This window comes from Pleurodeles waltl, chromosome 9, assembly GCF_031143425.1.
Source record: "Pleurodeles waltl isolate 20211129_DDA chromosome 9, aPleWal1.hap1.20221129, whole genome shotgun sequence".
Lineage (NCBI taxonomy): Eukaryota > Metazoa > Chordata > Amphibia > Caudata > Salamandridae > Pleurodeles > Pleurodeles waltl.
In genome coordinates, this window is record NC_090448.1 from 327742676 (window position 1) to 327764628 (window position 21953).

Here is a 21953-nt window from a genome sequence, read left to right on the forward strand (position 1 = left end):
TGCGGGCTATACAAAGCAGTAGTAAGATGCTTTATGTTACATTTCCTTAAAAAGTTCACCATCTGGTGTGAGATAAATTGTACACCATTGTCAGTGACTAGAAACTCATGAATCCCCTCCCAATGAAAAATCTCCATAAAAAAATCAATCACGCTGGTGGTATTCGGTTCTCTTATAAATTTATACGATACCCATTTAGAAAAATAATCCACTGCAACCAATACATATTTTTTCCCATCATTGCAAACTCTTAACAGACCCATAAAATCCAAACCCAACTTCTGCCATGGCTTGTCAGGGAAGGGTACAGAACACAAAGGCACCTCCCTGGTGTGCAAACTTTTATCTGCCACTCTACAACTACAACAATTCTTAATTACTTCTTCCACCTCTGAGTCCATACTTGGCCACCAATAATATAAACGTAAACGCCTTCTCGTACCAGTAATACCAACATGTCCTTGATGAGCCAACTTTATTAATCTGAGCCTTAGCTCGCTGGGAGGAATCAAACGTTCACCCCTCAAAACTAAATCGTCTTCCACATTTAACTCCTCCTTGACCTTGCCGTAAGATTTCATTGTGTCCGAAACTCCCCCCCCGTTGGCCAACCTTCACGAATATACTTCTTAAGGAGTAGTAAAGACTTATCTTTGCTCACCGCCTCCTTCCAAACTGGCCTAGAAATGACTTCACCAGTTGCAAAAACACCATCAATCATTCCTACCACGATATCTTCCTCAACTGACTGTTTCTCAATCCTAGTCACAGGACACCTAGACAGAAAATCTGCTCTGCAGTTATTTGACCCTGCAATGTGCTTCACCTTCATATTAAACTTGTACAACCTGGCTAACAATCTGGCCAGCCCAGGACTGGTTTTATTAAAAACTTTGTCGTTCCAAAGATAGACCAATGGCTTGTGATCCATGACTAGCATGAACACCCTTCCCCAAACATACATTGAGAAATTATTAACTCCCCAGACACAAGCCAACGCCTCCCTCTCGATCGTGCTATAATTCATCTCAGCTTCCGATAGTCGTCTAGATGCAAATGCGACTGTATGCTCTTTGCCTTTCTCCATCTGACTAAGAATGGCTCCCAAACCAACACCGCTTGCATCCACAGTAATCACTGAAGGTAGATCCTCATCAAAGGGATGAAGAGCAGGAGCCTGTACAATGAGAGACTTAAGCGTGGAAAAAGCTTGCTCCTGCTCCTCCAGCCATGAAAATATTTCCCCCTTCCTCAAAATCCTTCTTAACGACTCCGACAAGTAAGCAAAATTTTGCACAAAACGTGAGTAGTACTCGCAAAGACCCAAAAAGGACCTCACCTGGTCTTTATTATTAGGTGCAGGGGAACTTTCAATAGCCAATCATAAATCTCTTTTGGGAAGAATGCCTTGTGCAGAAATTTCATGACCTGGATAATCAACTGAGTCTACCATAAACTTACACTTGTCTTTTCTAACCGTAATCCTGTGGTCATTCAGAATTCCCAAAACCCTGTCAACATGAGTACATGATCTTGAAAAGATTCCGAACCTATTAGAATGTCATCCTTATAAGCCAAAACACCCTGTATGTCACCAAATAACTGAAACATATGTTTCTGGAACACGGACGCCGCGGAAGCTAAGCCGAAAGGCATTCGCAAAAATCTAAAAGCCCCAAACGGGGTAATAAATGTGGTAAGTGAACAGGATTCCTTACTCAACTCTACTTGATGATAGGCAGACCTGAGGTCAATCGTAGAGAAAACCTTCATTCCCCCTAAACAAGTCAATAAGTCTTGAATTTTGGGCAAAGGAAAACAATCAACCAAAATGTTTTTGTTTAAAGACCTCAAATCTATACACAACCTCAACTCTCCAGTCTTCTTAACCGCGACTACAATTGGAGACACCCATTGTGAAGAGTCAACTGGTTCAATAACCCCTTCATTGCATAACTCACACAAATGCTCTTTCAATTTCCCCCTGACACTCAAAGGCACATTACGTACTTTGTGCACAACAGGAACAGCATCCGGTTTAAGAATAATTCTGTGTTCATACCCCTTCACCAAACCAAGCTTATTACCGTAAACCTCAGAGTGTTTGATAAGAACATCCTAGATGGGATCTAGTTTTACCTCCACTTTCTCCACCAACGTAATGGGTTGTTCAGTGCCTGGCCTAAGCACCATACCAAACTGCCCCTGATCCTTCCACCCCAAAATATTGTACCCTCTCTTGGCTACATACACTTTAGTGTTGATGTTCTTGTGCTGGTAACTAATCTTACCAATAAAGTACCCCAACATGTCAATCTCTTGGCCATCAAATGCTACAGTTTTTATATCAGGAGCAGATAAAGGAAAGTCTCTCCAAAAGGAATGATAATTTGCGTCAGAAACAATCGTTATGGGTGAACCTGAATCCACTGTAACTTTCAATTTAACTTCACCAATCATGACTTCACATATAGGATCCTTGGAACGCTTAAGACCAGACTTACAATTGGACGCATCATCAACCATCAGAACACACTTTTTGGACAGATGCAAATCACCACACTCGTCCATTTGCCTCTCAACAAATTGTTGTTGTTCAACTAACATCACCTTTTAAGCTTGTTTACACACTCAAGCAAAATGGCCAATCTTCTTACACTTCATATACACTTTCCCTAAAGCTGGACAAATAGGGGAATTTGCCAAGTGTGAATTAGAGCCACACCTGAAACACAAAAGCCTTTTGGTGTTGCTCTTTTTCAAATCTGGGGTAGTGGACATCACTGTTTTGGATTTCTGTGACACCAAACATCTTCAACTTGTGACCCTCTCACTTTAACCAAATTCTTTGGAGGCTAACACAGAACGTTCGATCCCTCTAGCAATTTCTAACGTTTCATTCAACGTTGGGTCCCTACAACATAAGATCTTTTCTTGAATTTTTGAATCATAACAATTAACAACAAGTTGATCTCTGAGATACTGGTCCAAAGGACCTACAAATTCACAAGTAGACGCTAAAATTCTAAGTTCAGCTACAAAACTGTCAATTGATTCTTGCTGAAATTGTTTCCGTGTGAAAAATTTGTGTCTCTCAACAATAATGCTGAGGTCATCCTTGAAGTGATTTTCTAATCTTCTCACAGCTTCGGTGAACACGTCCCAATCACCAATGGCAAAAGGTTGCACCTGGGGTTGATGGTCGAAGATTCTTTGCCCTTCTGTGCCAAGGCAATTGTACAAAATTGCCTTCTTGCGAGCAGCAGAAAAGTTAACCCCATCAATCGCAACCAAATAGCTCTCAAAGGATTTAAACCAATGCTGCCATCTTATCACAGGGATGCCAGGTTCAGGAAGAAATGCTAATGGTAAGTTAGCTGTTTGCATCATGAAAGTAAAACGGCAGACGGCTGAGTATGGGAGTGCGAAACGCAGTGCAAATCCGCTAAAACTAAATCCGTCTAGAACAAAATGTGAGGAAGAAGTCAGATCAAACGCCAGTCAGAAATAGACACCTGCTGTATATAAACTGCATGGGGCATGTGAAAAACCCGTGATGAAACACAGCAGTAAGGTTGAGTGAATGCTCAGTGAGTATCAACTGATTGTGTCCCAGCACCAAACTTTGAGGCAGACACTGAGCCATGCGGTTCCTAGAGGCTACAGTGAGTCCTTGACATGTATGGTTCACGCACAGTTGAACAAAGTGGCAGAAAAAAAAAAATTTGTAAATCGTCAATGTTCAACACAGCCGGAAACTTGACTCATCTGTCGACGGTAACAACTTGCCGCACACATCCAACCTTTCAAGAATAGAAGACGTGCAAACGTGGCGTCTGTTACTAAGCAATCACACAGTGTAGCGAGCCGGGAATGCACGCGTCCAGACGCCGTAAGCTCTCGTTGATCCGTGACTAGGTAACAGATTGCCTCGCTCTTCCGCGTGGCGTCCGTTACCTGGCAACAAACTAATGTTGCAAGCAAGTGAAAAACAGAGAAAAAACGGCGATCAAAAATGTTTCCGCAATCATCCAGAGAAAAATCTCCCATTAAAGGATGCTGGCAGAAGCGACACAGATTACAAAAGTAACAGAACAAAAGGCTGCAAGGACACGAAGGAGTAGATGAGGTCGCGTAGGTTCGAATGGTGTTGACCAGCTCGTCGCCAAAAGATCTTGTATCCTCCACCGAAATAAGAGAAAATCCAATAAACTTGTTTGTCTCGAACACGAAGATTTATTCCATGGTCAACACCAACGTCCTCACAGCCACCAAGTCAAAAGGCAACTGCCCAGCTCAGAATCTGTGAGATCATCGGAATTCCAGCTGATACATTCCATAAAGACATATTACAAATTAAATAGACTTTTTAAAACAAAACACAACAGTGAACCAATGCTTTATGCCATTTGTCTCATGCACTAAAGGTCCCCTGAAACTGCTGCTTCCTTTGAATGCTAGGACGTTGGTAGCATTGACTTTCCTGTGCTGATGAGCTACCATCTAATATTCCGACCACAAAAGTCACCTTGTAGCCAGATTGCACAGTGAGGCTGGGCCTGCTCCTTGTGACTACAGATGCCCTCTGCCGAACTGTACCCCTAGTTCCTAGACCAGAATGATCTCTTTGTCTACTCAGAGACTGCATCTTATGTACAATTAAGAGGACATCAGCGACGTAACAGAGACGTCCGCAGCCCTTGCAGTGTGAGGGACCTCCCAGGCTTCCCCGTACCGGAGGGGGGCACTTATGTTTTGTTATGCCACTCCAGGACCCACAAAGGACTCTGACTTTCACCCAGACACATGGCAAACTGTGTTCAAACATATATGTGTTCCCGCTCCTTGATTTCTATAGCTGTCTACTTGTAGAACATCATTCTCAATGGTTAGCCTAATAATCCTGTTATTGGGCATGAACATTTAACTGTTGTGCTAATATTTTAATTTTGCTGTGCTATTAAACTTTAAGGGAACAAGTACTATACTTTATACAGTAACAGAACTGACTTGACAATCCATTTGTTGTATGTTATTAAAGTCGTTGCTGTATCTGAGGTCTCCACCACCTTCAAAGCATAAGTTTCAACTCCTGAATGATCCTCTTACTAATGCATCTAAAGACGTTATTTGTAGAGTACTGGCACAATCTACTCTAGTGCTTTCCCTGAATGTCGCTTTTTGACCACATAAACTACATACATTAAATGCCAAAAGGGCATTTAATTATTGGTGCTGCTTTCAGTCTGTGTTACCCCAGTATGTGCAATCTCGATCAGAAGAAAACTTTCAAATTCAGGCTATGAGAGAGCATGGCCACTCTACATTCCATTTTCCAATGTACCACATATATTTGATTATTTGAGTTTCTATTACTTAAATGACACCAATTAGCCTCTGTAAATGGAGATGCAAAACACATCTGAGTTGTTTCAAGCTTCTGCTCAGGTTGTGCCACCCTGCCTATGTCAGCCAGGATGTTTTCAAGTCTAGAATGATAACTATTAAAAATCTCCAAACCATTCTCCCTTGTGATACTAGTGTGTACGTTGGAATAGAGCCATTTTATGGGCGAGCAGAATGCTAATACAGAGAGAGGCAAAGCTGTGTTTGGTCTGAACTAAAAAGGCACATTAAAATGAACTGCCAGTGGCAAAACAAACAGGTCCCACTGGAGAGACCTAGTGATTTTGCCAACGCTTTTTTAACCTCAGTAATGCATAATGATAGTGCTGCATACCATGTGCCCACAGGACGGCTATCTTGGATTGATTTTTCTATTTATAAAAGATAACTCATTCAAAAGTGGCAGCTATGCTTCATGGGCGTCAGTTCACCAAAATGCCAGGGGTAGCAGAAGTGACATCACATGCCACTTGATCTTTGCTCTTTACTGTGACTCACACAATTTTACACATACACACACTCATGCAATCTTGCTCACTTAACCGCACTCTCACCCACAAGCATGCATACCACATACATTTGAAAGCATTTTACTGCCAGATAGAGTCATAGTCCAGCGAATTGTACTCCATTTCATTACAAAAATAGTAAATAATATTATTCACTATTTTTGTAATCATTTTTTTTACAGAAAACTAGGAACGTGGAGCCACAAACGACAAGCTAGCACTGTGTTCCAGGAACTGATTTTGCCACCGCTGAGGCCAGAGGTCGCAAAGGCAGTGCCTGGGGTCTCAATGGGCAACCTGGGGTCGAGGCTGCGACCCCTGGCGACCCCTAAATGACGTCCATGCCATGCTTCCGTTCTGCCTAGAGGCAGTCAACTTGTAATGTTTTTTCTTAAAGAGATCTATACAGTATTAAACAATGGCTGCTGTGTATGCATAAGAAGGTACTGCAGCTACCTTTGAATGACATTTTCTTAAAGAAAAAAATATATATATTCGAAGATGGCTGCTGTGCTTGTGCACATATGGACAGCAGTCATCCTTTTATTTTATTCTTCTAAGATGGTGGACTGCCACCTTGGAACATATATAAAAAAAATAAAACATGAGTAGGATGCAGCACAATGACAATAAAACACGTTGCCTGGTCACAGCGTGCAGTTGCTAGACCTTTACAAACATAACAATAATAAAAGATGTTTTAAAAAATGGGGGCAAATGAAGTAGGGCATGAGGCGTGGTGAATTGATGGCGCTGGTGGCAAGTTGAAACTCTGCGGGCAGGAAGAGGGCCAGGTATACAATGCAGAAGCAAATGCCAAAAAGTAAATAGCTCAGCAGTTGGTGGACCCTCACAAAAAAAAAAAAAAATGCATAAATAAAAAATAAAGCCGGGCAGTAGACTGGGAGAAGAAAAAGAAAGCCATGTAATACCATGGAGTACCAAAGGAAAACAACAAAAAATAGTCTCCTCAAATTAGCAGTGTAACAATACAAGTGAGTCAATCAAAAATTGTGGTAAAGAGGCTATATTCATGAGCGGGACAAAAACAATTAATTCCATTTTCCAATGTACCACATACATTTGACTATAGGGAGGAGGGAACTGAGATTCACAAGAAAGCTGTCCAATCACAAGCAAGGGGCTAACCCAAAGTCCACTTCATTTGTCTTGTATATTAAACGATGGGTCTCTAGGTCGAGACCTGAAATGTCTGGTTCCAGAAAAACATCTGATCAATTAATTGCCACGTCTATATAATCAAGGTCAAAAGTCTTATTTGTATTTTATAGCAGCAGATGCACAAGAAAACCTCATGAAATGCACTTGTTTGCACGTGAGACCTATTTATTCCTTCTTTTGATTTGCATGCGTTTTCTTTCCTGTACTTGAGAGGGTTCTTCAAGGTTTCTAAAATGATACACATTTAGACTGCTGAACCAGTTGTTCACCACAGCTCGAACATGCCTTTTGACATGGCTGTTACTATGGTCTGTTAATGCAGTTCTTTACTAATTGTCACTGGTTAGAGCAGTGCAGCTTAGGAAGCTGGCAAGAAGCCACTTCTGGAGATAGAAAGACTTGCACTGGCAGAGATTGCTAAATCAGAGGATCTTGTGGACATTATTATTTTTCATTAAAAAACGACATTAAATTTTCTGAAACTGGCATTCCTCATCAGAAATTACATTTTTATCTCAGAATGTACAATAGAATGTTCAAGTATGGTGCTAATTGATAATGTTTTATGCTTGCTGGCTGATCACTTTCTTATTCAAACAGGAAAGAGGTTCCAGAAACCACACCCACTGGAACAAGCCTGATTGATTTTACATGCATTGATCCAGATTTCAGCAAAACCACCCTGAGCTACAAGATAGTGCCCAACAGCAGTTCAATGTACAACTTCAAGATGTCAGGCTCATCACTGCAGGTGAGAGAATGTGAATATTAAAAAATACAAGAGAATAAGGTTGAAAGGGAAAGAGCAGAAGCAAAGAATGGAGCACAAACAAAAAAGATAAATCCAGCTGAGTGGATAACTTTGCCAAGAGGGTAAGCAGAGGAGTAAAGCTTCCAAAAATCTGTGAAACAAAGGCTCTCACAGAAACCTTACTGTCTCTCAATTGAAGGAAGAGAAGGTATAAGAACCAATATAAGTTAGATTCATCCACTCAGTTTTTCTGCCTGATGCATTTTGCATCCTTGGCTCAGTCTTTGTTAAAACCGAGGTTTAGGAAATGTAGATATGTTTTCATTAAATCTGTGTTGATGGTAGGTGACCTATTCCAGAAAAGGGTGGATGCTGTTTTTAGATCTAGACAAATGTTAATGTGTAAAAGCACAAACCTTCACCAGACATGCTGGAAATGAATCATGTGACAGGTGACTGAAACAACAATGCAAAATAAATCCCATGACAGATACCATTGACAGTCATTCCTAAACTCTTTGTCGGGTAATCAAGCCTTGATAAAATGTATCAGGGTATACATCTAGAGCGAAACACACCTGCTGCTGTTTCTCTGAGCTGAATAAAAATGACCACTCTGAGCTTCTTGAAATTGTTTTGCATGTCATTCATCAAATGCATTGAGCATGTGCATGACTCCTAGTATTGTTTTAAATCATCGCAGATCTAGGCACTAGGGTGATACCCAGTGGAATCCAGGAATGCACCAGTTTACCTCAACAAGCCATAACCAAAGGGTAGTGCCAGCTGATATTGCTAGCATCACACACTCCATTAGATTATATTTTGTTTATTTCTGTCCAGTCATAAGAATACCTAATAAAAGCATAGGTCCATCTACTGGAAAGTAGAATTCAGATAGGCGCAGCAGATGGGCTCAGCACTAAGGGCCTGATTTAGAGTTTGACAGAAAAGATTACTCCGTCACAAACGTGATGGATATCCCGTCCACCGTATTACAAGTTCAATAGGCTATGATGGAATTGTAATATGACGAACACGATATCCGCCACATTTGTGATGGAGTAACCCCCTCTGCCAAACTCTAAATCATGCCCTAAGTTTGGATATGATGGATATGAGGAAAAGGAGCACACACTATCCAACATGATGCCACAGAGCAGGTTGAGGGGACACTCATCAATTTGGGGTTCATGCTGAAGGAAACAGATAAGCTATTCTGAGAGAATACATACATGAACTTCACTGGTGCATGCAGGAGATGAACTGTAAATACCAATGGCTGGGTCCAATGTATAGCAAGGTGTTGATAGGGAAACCAACCAATGTTGCTAGATGTCTTGCCCTTATACTATAAGGTCTTCACATACTGTCTGCCACAAACAACCCAGAAGTGTACCTGTGGGGAAAATCCCACCTGTGTCTGAGGGTACGTGTGTGAGCCCTGGACTTTCTATAATTCCCTATTCTCCCATCTTCCACGCTATCCATGTTCCCTCTCTCCATTGCCTCCTATGTCCTAAGTGAGAAAGAATGTGTCGGAGGTCTCAGCAAACATCTTCTCAGGGACGAAGCATGGATGCTATGCGGGAAGACAAGGACACGCTCTGGATTGCGTGGAACAGCTTCCAACTCGCCAGATCCAGGCAGAGAAAAGAAAACAATAGCTCAGACACGGAGGAGAAAAACTCCTTGAGCAGATGTATCATTTTTCAATATTCTAGGGCAGGGGTTTCCCAACCAATACCTGAAAGAGGGATTGCACATGCTGTTCACGGGCGTATTACTGTCCACCTCAGACAATGCATTACAGTGAATGCACGACAAGTCAGTTCAGACTCAATTGCAGTATTTGAGATCTAAAATGCAATACTTACAGTTACAAACGATTGTATAGGTCTGGCTAAAAGCTAGGCTGAATTGCGTTTTTATTATGCAGCCATAGTCTTGCAGATTTCCAGTTGATTGCCTTTGCTGTAGTGCCCTGCTTTTCATATGCCCACAATCTCGCGTAATTTTCTGTCTTGATTGCTAGTTGGCACTGGTAGTTCAGAAGCATTTCGTTAGTGAGTGCATTCCTTCCTTGCCTTTTCCTTAGGATTGTTTAACGACAAATAAAATTATCCTAAAAAGTCCTGATTTGCATACAGAAGTACCCCTTAGGCCCTAATACTGATACTTAGTGTGTTTTCAAACCACTTTACATGGCTTCCACCATCTTTATCCATTTTAATTTATACATGTGGTTTTGTATAGCCATACATGACCCAAATGGAGGTAGGGAGCTTAAGAAAGATGTAGGTTTGGTACATGTATGAGGAGAATATAGGTTTTGTATTAAAAATTACTCATGCAACATTATATCCTTATATGATTCAAAGTACATACAACATGGGATTTAGCAGTTAAATGGTATATTGTGAAGTGCAGGTGTGTTTGTCGAAGTTTACAAAAACACCTAATCTCTTCAAGTAGTTTCATATTTACATAGCTAAAAGTATACATTGCATGACAGGACCATTCCTCAAGGTAGGACCATTTCAGAGAACTGAGGTTTCTTCCAAGCGTTACTGATGAGAAGGAAGGAAATTACATTAGGGAAAACACTTTCGACGCTTCTACTAATGGCTCTATACTAGTTATGTATGAGTTGCTCTCATTTCAGCTCACTTATTTCAACTGGTGCATTTACAAGTTTTGAAGAAATTGCTGTGAGTTTCTCTGGTATTTTTGTTGATTTGTCTCTAACCATTTGGGCTTCCTCGACTTCTAGATTTGGCTCCTGCGTCACTGACATGAATAAGTGCAACAACACAACAGGAACACGTTCTAGCCCTCACTCCAGACACCCAATATTTTCCACATAGATCATCCTATAAGCACATAGTCTCCCACTCATGCATAGAAGTTCGGTAGCCTCTTTTGCGACACCTCCAGACAGCACTTTGGGGCCCGTGGTATGAAGTGCTATGCAAATTTTACAATAACACTACAATACGATATTGAGGAATCAATACCGTTTTTTTAGCAGAATAACAAACTAAGGGCCAGATGTATCAAGGTTTTTTGCATTCGCAAACGGTGCGAATGCCCGTTTGTGAATGCAAAAAGCCAGTTCAGAATGTATGAAAGACATTCTGAACGCAAATTTAAGGATTCGCTAAAATAGCAATTCCTTAAAATTGCGACCCTGTTCAGAGAGTCGCAAATTGTGACTCTCTAAATAAGAAATCGCAAATAAGGATTCCTTGTTTGCGATTTCTTAGCACATATATGAAGCCATTCCTAAATGCGATTTGGGCATTTAGGAATCGCTATTTACCACCAGATTCAACCTGGTGGTAACCATGTGCAAAATTTAAAAATGCTTTTAAAATGCATTTTTAAAATGTACATGTAAAGCACAATGCCCTTTTGGCATGTGTGCACCTTACATGTCCCCAATTTTTTTTTTAGGGTGCAGCAGAGGGGGCCTTAGGCCACCAGCACCCTGGGGTTTTGCATTTCCAAAATTGCGATTTCTGGTTAAGAAATCGCAATTTTGGAAATGCAAAAAATTCACAGATATGGGACAACAGGCCCATAGGTGCGAATGGGGACAGATTCTCTATTTGCAATTCGGTAACAGCATTTGCGATTTTTAAGAAATCGCTATTACCGGATCGCAAAAATCATACATACCTTTTTGCATTTCTGAAATAGCGATTTCTTAAAAATCGCGATTTGAGAATCCCAAATCGGTTGCATGATACATCTGGCCCTAAATACCAATCCTTTACAGACTAAACCTGTGAACCACAAGTCTTCTGCCGCAGTGAATGTTGCTTTGAGTGTGTAGCATGGACTTTGCAAAGAAACACAACTAGCATTTTAAGTGGTATTTCACTTCATAAATTGAGCATTAAAAGTGTTAGACTATGGGGGTTATTCCAACTTTGGAGGAAGTGGTAATCTGTCCCAAAAGTGACGGTAAAGTGACGGATATACCACCAGCCGTATTACGAGTCCATTATATCCTATGGAACTCGTAATACGGCTGGTGGTAAATCCGTCACATTTGGGACGGATTACCACCTCCTCCAAAATTGGAATAACCCCCTATGTTTCTTATCATTTCTCAAAGGACCTGGAATAGGTCTACCAGAATACCTTGCTTGTGTAACTGTATGCTATATCATGAAAGTGTAGAGTATTTTAGGCATAATGCAATACATGTTTTTTTTTTTGTGGGATCCTACAATGCTGAGTCCTAGTAGAGCCTAATTTCTAGGAAGCTATAATCTTATGCTTGTGCATTTCTAAATCTGACAGGTGAACAACACCTTGACCTATGATTCAGCAGAAATTGCAAGTTTGAATTTCCAGTATTCAGCAATCTTGGAGGTGACAGATGCTGGAACTCCTCCCCTGACCAGTAAGTATGAAGTATCTCATTTCCTTATTACGTGGCTGTGTAGACATAATTTAAGTGATAGAAACCAATTTAATTACTTTTAGCCTTTTCAAGCAGTATGAGTTGCAGCTCCTAAACCAAATAATCTAAGCAAAAACAAAATAGTATTTTTTTTCTATTTTGCATATGTCATATGCAGTTAATGCAGATATCTCCATCTAAATCCATTCAGTTCTGGAATTACGAATTGGGCAGTGCAGTGCACCCTGATAATACATTCCATCAGATTACACATTTCACTGTTTGTAAGCATGCATCAGGCAAAATCTAGTGAGTTTGTACACACTTTTTTGTGGGGCTGAAAGCAAGAGGAAAATATGTACAGAAACGGGAAATCTTGCTGGTTTGAGCCTAGTAAATCAAGGTCCACATGTTTTCTCTGATTCTGGCTGCCGAAACTCATGATGCCTAGTAGCTGCGGTGGAAATACCATCTGGAGGCATTATCTCTGGTCCAAGTATTTGATGCTCTAATTACCAGACATCTCATAATGAAGTTGTAAGATCTATAAAGTATACTTTTACCCATGTATGAATATATTTCATGCTTATATTTTAAGCTCACTACAACTAAATATTCCAAAATAAGCATTGCCAAAGTTTTACATTATAGAATCCGGTACTCCTAGTTTGTGGCATTCCCACAAATAACACCTTCAAGGTGCGACCTAGGATCACACTTGCTCGGGTAAGATAGCCGCATGATATGTGCATGGCCAAAATCTGGGCATGGCCAAAAGAGAATTTTTAAATGAGACACAGATGTGACAGAACAGAGTGTTGTGTAGCCATTTTAGCTATAGCTTTATACACGTTATTTTAGAAAACTAGGGCTCCTGTTGTGCACTTTTACCTAGATATAATTTTATTCTAGCTTCGTTATATTGTTTTAACAATAGCCACATTTGCGGTCTCGTTTTATTTTCTCAATCTAGCTGTTCTTAGCCTAAGTCAGCACTGCATTCTTAAACAAGACATTTCTTTCACTCTGTGCTTCTCTCAAGGCTGCAGTAAGATAGGTAACCGGCAAAAGTGGTACCCGTTGTCTCCAATGTTCACAGAAACATACACACTCCTACGTGGGGATCCTTTCTCGGAACATCAGCTGTTTTAATATAAAAACACTACTTTGTCCCAAGTACGTTAGAGGGAGATTCCAGCCAGATGACCATGACTGTATGCTGATTGTTGATGGCCTCGCAGCAGCTGCTTATGTAGACTACAGGCCTCTTGCTCAGGTATGAGGGATGATGCCTTTCCAGGGGGAACCTGAAGGAATGAATTAGAGCTTAAGACGCTGTGCTCTAACATAGCCTAGGTAGGAACTATCTTTACAAATCCTAGTGACAATATGGTAGCATTATTTTTGTGTTTTACTCTTCTTGTCACCATTTTAATCCTGTTATTGCTTCATTGTCCTAGTTATTGCAATACAAGAAATTATTATCTAAGATGCAGTTATTGAACTTTACTCTGCCTCTGATTGTCTTGCACATGTGAGACTAATGTAACTGAGTGAAACGGATGAGATCTGAATGTCCACGATTCCCCTGAGGAGTCATTTATGTCATGCACCCGGTTGCCCTAATCATCCCTGCTCTTGGGTGGAGATGAGGCACTGCTAGTTAGCCGGTACAAAACCCGGATTAGGCCGACAGGTGTCACATGGTGCAAAATCAGGCTCAGTCTCCTGCAGTACAGGTGATTCTACCACCCAAATCCAGTAGTATCATTAGGATAATGAGAACCTAGACAACAAGAGGTTGTGCCTGTGTGCAAGGCAGGAAAATAATGACTACTAAATATAGTAAAGGTATTTTCCCTTAAAAGCCACACCTTTCCCCACACTTCATATTTACTCGTGAATGAGAACTGTGATGTTCTAATTTCACAGCTGGAACAACATCACACACACACACACACACCAGTAATTTTGTCAAAACTACTATATAGTATCTGTTTGATTAACAGGTAAGGAGAAAGTCGTCTTGTTAAGAAGGAAAAAGTGTGAAGTATAAACTGTGTTTTGGGTTAGGTCAGCTTGTGGTCTTAATGTGGTCTATGGCAAACTACACTTGTTGTTTCCTACAGAGACTGTACATTGCAACAGACTGCATTAAAAACATTGGATTGAGTTACATGGTAGCCATCTGGAAAGTTTAGAATGGTTTCTATACTTTTATCAGTACTAGTCACTGCTAATGGTTTTGCCAATAGGGCACATTTTATAGTATCTGGCACTGGCAAATTCCGTGACCATCATGGTGTGGCAGAGTAGAACAGGCCAGGTATAAGTACAAAATTGGTGGTTCACTAAGCAGTGGATGACTCATGCACATCTGTGGAGGATGGTGATAATGAAATCCTGGTTCACCTCAATGTCTCTGCTCTCTACAACACTAGATACCACTCAATTCTACTATAAAGATAAAAAAAACATACCTGCTAGAGCCATGACTCTCACGTTCCTTGCTAAAAAGAAAAAATCTCAGACAGTGATGTACCAGCAATTCATCTATGGAAAATACCCCATTCATTGGGGAGTTCAGCAGGGATCAATCCTATCCACTTTCTTGTAATCCACTGAATAAAATGCTGCAACAATGGTAAATTAATCCGTCCTATAGGAGTGTTTAATTACCCTTATTTGGAAGCTAATCCAGAGCCGGTACTCTATTGATTTTAAGTCAAAATATTGATAACAAAACTAAACTGTCTTCTGGCAAATATAGTGGTTTAATTTTAACTTGCTGAAATATCACTCAATTTGTTATAGATTTTCTATTATTACCTGCAGTAGGAAGATATTTTGGTACCGAAAATTCAGCACATAATATGTTTGTGATCTTTAGATGATATGTAGGTCACAATATTCAGGCACAATACAACTCCACCAGTGTCAATGGAATTGATCACATTAATCAAGTTCTTCGAAGTCAATTTGTTAACAAATGCTTTGTCTGGCTCAGGTGTGTTCGGCTGACAGTCAGACAGGTTGATGGATACATGACAGAACCTTTTCCGGGTCAGCATTTGGTGAGCCTGACTCTGAAGAGAACTTTGCACAGGAGGAATGAAGGGGGAGCAGCATATCCCTCTACTTTGAGAACCATCAATCTTTAGGGTGTAGGTGAAATGAAATGAAATGAAAGGGGATTTATAGAGCGCAACTGCTGCCCTAAGGCGTCCAAGCGCTGAGTAGAAAAAAACAGTTCACTGAGGGAGTCAATGGGGAATTAGCTCCTGAACAGGAAAGTTTTTAATTCCTTGCGGAAGGAAGGGAGGATGGGATTGGATCTAAGGGATAGGGGAAGTGAATTCCATAATTTGGCGGTGTTGAGGGTGAATGCCCTGCCTCCTGCTCTTGACCTCTTAATTCTAGGTACGGTGGCTAGAAATGCGTTGGATGAGCGCAGCATTTTCCCGGGGAGATAGGGAGTTAGAAGAGAATGATTGATCTCTGGGTTTGCTCTGTGAAATGCTTGATGGGATATGCATAGGGCTTTGTATTTTATTCTATCCCTCACCGGGAGCCAATGGAGTGATCGAATTCCCGTTTTGGCAGATTCTCTTCTCGGTATCTTAAGTAGCGTACGTGCAGCAAACGTACTGGGTAGGTGACTGGTTAAGGGGAGAAGAAGCTACAAGAGGAAGAATAATGAATCATCTTCTTCATCTGAGACTAAGCGAAGTAAAACCTCAAGTGAAGAGCAAGGACTTCCTCTACTGAATCGCCTGCTTTTCTCTGTGCTTCCCAAGTTTAATGAATGATCAAGAAAGCGGTTTCCAGAACATTAGCTTCAACTAAAGCGAAGAGGAGATGATCTGCAGTAAGAGACATTTCCTGGGGAACACACTCCGATTCTGCAGAGGAGGGGCCAAGTTAAATATCAGCTGAAAAATATACAGCCAAAGAGGAGCTAACTCAAATATTGGACCACTTCAGAGATAATTTAGGATTTGCTCCAGTACATGCACAGGATGTAGATGAAGGAATGTTCCCACAATATACAAAGCCTGTGTGTGCCTTGCTGCCATTGCACAAGACAATTAAAGATTTGATTGTCAGACACTGGAAAGAGGTGGAACCTCTACACATTTTGACAGAGGATTTATAGTCTGGCAAGAAGTGTGAATGTGGGCTCGATCTTAGCGCCTCTATTACACAGAAAGCCCCTGAACCATGATAACTGTACTCCCTCAGATGAAGAAGACCGTAAAATTGCTGTGGCTCTAAAGAAGTCCTAGGCTGTAACAAATTTGACTCAAGGACCTTCAATTTATGCGGCTTACACATCTACATTTTTTGTCCAGGGCAATTCAAGACGAGCAGATTAATCAAATGGTCTCTAGCACATTCAGCAACAAGCTAAGTATCTAGCTGATATTATTTCTGACGTCATTAGATCGACAGCTTTGCCTTCTGCATCATCTATGTTTGCCCAGCACATCTTATGGATGGGAAATTGGATGACAGACTTCGCAGAGAAGTCTGCATTCTCAAAGGTACCCTTTGAATGCAGTAAACTGTTTGGGGATCAACTGGATTTCATAATTCCCGAGTATGGTTCCTGTCCCACAAGGAAATAAAATATACTCTCCTATATGAGACCACAGTCTCCAAGTCCACTAGAGCATGGAGCAAAAGTAAAGAAAAAGGATATTTCAACCTTGGAAAGTGACCAAGGACTGGGACTTTGTTATTCAGCGGTCTATGTCCAGCCATCGTTCCTGACTATTCACCTACTTCTAAAAGAGTGTTGCCTACACTTAGGGGATACAGACATTAATACAGAAAATCAATTATTCCAGATCCACTAAAACAAAGAGGCAAGGAGTTTATTCTATTTTGTTTTTAGTGAGAAAGGTTTCAGGCAACTACAGGCTAGTGCTCGATCTGTGAGGAGTGAATATGTGGATCAAGACCATTCACTTCAGAATAGCTTTATTACAACAAGTGATTCCTCTAATACCTCAAGGGAACCTTTTAACAACTATTGATCTACAGGACGCTACCTGCATGTGCCAAGACATCAATCCCTTCAGAAAGTTCTGAGGTTTGAAGTGGGGACTCAACATTTCCAATTCAGAGTGCTATCATTCAGCCTCAAGTCGTCACCTCAAGTGTTTACAAAAATGTTGGCTAAATTAGTGGTGATGCTACATCACCAATGAAATACAGTCATCCCATATCTATGCGATTGTTTGGAAGCATCACAGTCATGTCAGACTACAAAGTAGCACAGAGGTTGTTTGGCTTCCTGATCAAAATCACACCTTGTGCCAGCACAGAATCAGGTTTACATAGGAGCCAGGTTCTAAACAAGTCAGCGGTATGGTCACTTTACAGGAAAAAGGATTGCTAAAAATTCAAAGACATCTTTCCAGCTCCTTGGAACAGGACAATCCAACAGTGGTGGAGTGGCCTCAAGTGCAAAGGGACCTAGCTGTGACTATATACTTGTTTCTGTTGGCAAGGGTTCAATTGAACAGGCTAGTCTGACACATTCTTTAATTTTGGTCCCAACATCTCAGGAGTTATCACAGCAGATTCTGGTGTCACAGAAAGTCAGACAAAACCTGACCTTACATTTGTTGCCAACCAACAACCTGAGAGTGATTCAGTTAGTTGCTATGAGACCAGTCGTTTTAACAACAAACATTAGTCCATTAGGTTGGGGGGCATGGACCAAGTCTCATTAAGTCTAAGGGCTTTGGTCATTGGTTCCCAGAAACAATGGGAAGTAACAGAAAGCTAGTCTCCTGGCCCTCACTTCCTTTGCTCACCTGGTCTCGAACAGGATGGCCTTTATCAGGATTGTCAACAATGTTGCCCAAGCGTACATAAACAGGATGGAACAAATCTTGTTTCCGGTCTTCAAGAAGGCTCATGTGAACATCCCATAGTTTATATATATATATATATATATATATATATATATATATATCTGTATTATCTACTGGCAGTGGCCAGTAGATAGTTATTAGAAGGACCATGCCTTGCATAGGAAAAGCATTTTTTGACTTGCCTACAACTTTAGCGCTGTTTAACAAATCTTTGCAAAATTTTCCAAACATAGGACCAGATTACGACATTGACGGAGGGGATTACTCCGTCCCAAAAGTGACGGATATCCCGTCCATCGTTTTACAAGTTCCACAACATATAATGGAACTTGTAATATGGCGGGGGGATATCCGTCACGTTTGGGATTAAGTAATCCCCTCCACCAAGGTGGTAATGAGGCACATAGGGGGTGATTCTGACCCCGGCGGTACAAGACCGCCGGGGCCAGGGTCGGCGGGAGCACCGCCAACAGGCCGGCGGTGCCCCGCAGGGCATTCTGACCGCGGCGGTTCAGCCGCGGCCAGAAAGGGTAAACCGGCGGTCTCCCGCCGATTTACCGCTGCCCTTAGAATCCCCCTACCGCCATCCTGTTCCTGGCGGTTCGCCCGCCAGGAACAGGGTGGCGGTAGGGGGTGCCGCGGGGCCCCTGGGGGCCCCTGCCGTGCCCATGCCAATGGCATGGGCACGGCAGGGGCCCCCGTAAGAGGGCCCCACAAAGTATTTCAGTGTCTGCCTAGCAGACACTGAAATACGCGACGGGTGCAACTGCACCCGTCGCACCTTCCCACTCCGCCGGCTCAATTCTGAGCCGGCATCCTATTGGGAAGGTTGATTTGCCCTGGGCTGGCGGGCGGCCTTTTGGCGGCCGCCCGCCAGCCCAGGGCAAATGTCAGAATCACCGCAGCGGTCTTTCGACCGCGGTGCGGTGTTCTGACGGCGGTACCTTGGTGGACGGCCTCTGCCGTCCGCCAAGGTTAGAATTAGGGCCATAGTGTTCCCGGGAATCTTGTTATGCATTGGAGGTTTCGGGGTGATCCTTCAAGTGGGGGCCAAGAAATAGGGGGAGTCAAAAAATGTGAGTTTCCCATGTTAAATTTCCATGGGGATTTTGAACACAACTACAACCCGAACTGCTGAACAGAATTAGACCAAATTTGGCAGAAAGATAGCTTTTGGTCTAGAAAGAAGTCTTTTTCTTGTTTGGTGTAAATCCGTTCAGTAGTTTTTCATATAGGAGAAGAAAAAGAAATATAGATTTTTAGAGGCGCGAAGGATTCATGAATATTTGTGAATTATTCTCAAATGCGAGCGCGAATAGAAGCGCTGTAATTGGCTGGCCACAACTTGAACAGAAAGTTGCTGCCACTATTTTAATGTCCTGGAACACAGTCCCCGGGACTGAAAAACAGAATGAAAAGTATCATAATGGGTCAGGGTGGAGGTACCCTGACCACAGGGGTGTGAAATAGGGGTGTTTGAGGGTCAAATCACGGGTTGAAAATGACTTTTTTTTCACCATGTAAGATAATCGCGAAGTATTAACGAATATTCAAGAATATGGCACACAGTGAGAAAAAATAACAAAACAAATTCACAGACTCATTCATACACTAATTAATTCACTCATACATTCACCCAGAGTCTCATGCGCCCACTCACACACCCACTCTGACACTCATGCACCCACTCAGACCCACTTATAGACTCACACACCCACTTTCAGACCCACACTGACACTCACACATCCACTGACAGAGACAAAGGCTTGTGGCACAGGGATGGGTGGTTATAAGAGCTTGGCTGCAGGGCTTGCGGCCAACCCCTGCTGCGCATGGCCAAAGGCCGAGCCCATCAGTAGTTGGATTAACGTATATTTATTAAACTTACTTTATGTTAAAAAAAACATAGAAATTCACTGAAAAAAACAAAGGGTACTGGGTCGTTATAGTTAGGTTCTGAATTTACTCGTAAAAAAACAGAAATTCAGCAGTTAGAGTTATTTCAAGTAACTATAACTCGCGCCGTACGGTAACTATAACTCATGCCTTTGCCATGCACAGCTCAATACTCTACATATTATATTATTAATGACACCTTCTATGGCATCTTTGATATTATCACTGCAACATATGAAATAAAATTATTGATGAGAAAACTATGTGTGTGTATATATATATATATATATATATATATGTATGTATGTATATATATATATATATATATATATATATATATATATATATATATATATATATATTATTAATTATAGACAGTCTGAGCAAAGAATTACCATCCTCTAGCATATTTTTCCTAAACCCTCAAAGTTTTTTTCCAGATTTGTCAGAGGCGGCGCAGTCCACTGATGGAACTTTTTGCCAACCGGTAGAAAACGTTATTATTTTGTTTCTGTTTGAGTGGGATGAACAGGAAAGCTTGAGGTGAGAACGTGTTGACATCCGGTTGGCCAAGCAGCCTTTTATATGCCTTCTCTCTTCTTGTGATATTTTTAGTCATGCTGATGACAAAGAGAGCCAAAATAATTCTGATAACTCGTCCTTGCTCCATCTGGTACTTTCTGATAGTAGTGATGAACAGCAACAGGGAATGGTCTCAGCTGATTATTTCCTCTCCGCTTGCATTTCCCTTTCTTCAACTGAAGGTCCTAAGTAAAAATTGAGTTTGGTAGTATGGAAGCTGAGATGAATGGGTTGATGGGAAGGAGTTTTTCAGCTAGAATAACGTCATTGATTTAGGCCTCAAGGAAAACATTTACACTGACTTAGACACTGGGCTACGTTTAGAAGGTAGTGTCTAACGAAGAGGTTATCCACTCAGTCAGCCAAGTTTCATGAATTCCTTGAAATCCTATAGAATGGTTTTACGCTTGGCCTTAATGTAGCATCTTTAAAGCTACAATTGGTGGCTTTTAAGGCCTTTACTTCCTCTTGGGAAGGTTCTGATGAGGATCAAGAGATGGTGAACAGGTTAGAGGATTCACTAACAGACCTCCTGTATGGCCATCCACTCCTCCTTGGGATCTGCCCCTAGTCTGTTAGAACCCCAAAACGCAGTAGATCTTAGTTTCTTTTTACACTTATACAATTTTTTCTAGTGGAAATTACCTCCAGAAGAATGTTAAGGGAGTTATGCTTTAGGCACCCTTTTTTAGGGTGTATGAGGATTGGGTTATCTTACGCGTAGGTCCCTCCTTTATCTCTAAAAGTTAATTATAGCTTTCATGCTGTACAAGAAATGGTTCTAGCAACTGTTTGTCCAAATCCACAATCTGCTGAGGAAATTGTGCTTATTATGAGATAGATTTTAATAAATTTACATAGAGTCATAGCCTTCACACCCACAGGTTTTCACAGTCTATTTGTTACCTTTGGCTCTATAAAGAAAGGGAGTAAACCATCAACTCAGAGTCATGGTAGATGTGTACGATCTACAATTGCTGTGGTATACAAGGAAGCAGTAGTAGTTTACCACCCGCAACGGAGTTAATGTCCAAGACGTATGTCAAACACAGTTGCAGAGTCTCAGGGGCCTTCTCTAGCAGAGATAGTTAGGGGAGCAACTTAAGCTATAACTTTGACATTTATAAAATATTACATATTAATGAGAGACACAGAGACTAAGGACGTTTGTAGTTCAAAGGTTTTCTAGTCTGCGATGTAATGGATGAATATCTCAATTTATTAAATGATTTCTTTGGTGAGCAGCGAATTTCCATTGTCCTGGACTTCATTGCCAATTACATCCCGCTCAATAATTAATCTTGGCAAAAGAAGTCAAAAAAGCATAA

The 21953-nt window shown here is 41.3% G+C and overlaps 1 protein-coding gene across 1 annotated transcript in view; it reads left to right on the top strand.

Annotated features, from left to right (window-relative positions):
- Positions 1-21953, top strand: part of LOC138259247 (cadherin-related family member 4-like) — a 329970-nt gene that overhangs the window by 112122 nt on the left and 195895 nt on the right. Inside the window, exons 9-10 of the mRNA XM_069206849.1 lie at positions 7698-7848; positions 12160-12262. Coding sequence (XP_069062950.1) covers positions 7698-7848; positions 12160-12262 — 254 coding nt within the window. The remainder of the gene's footprint in view (positions 1-7697; positions 7849-12159; positions 12263-21953) is intronic.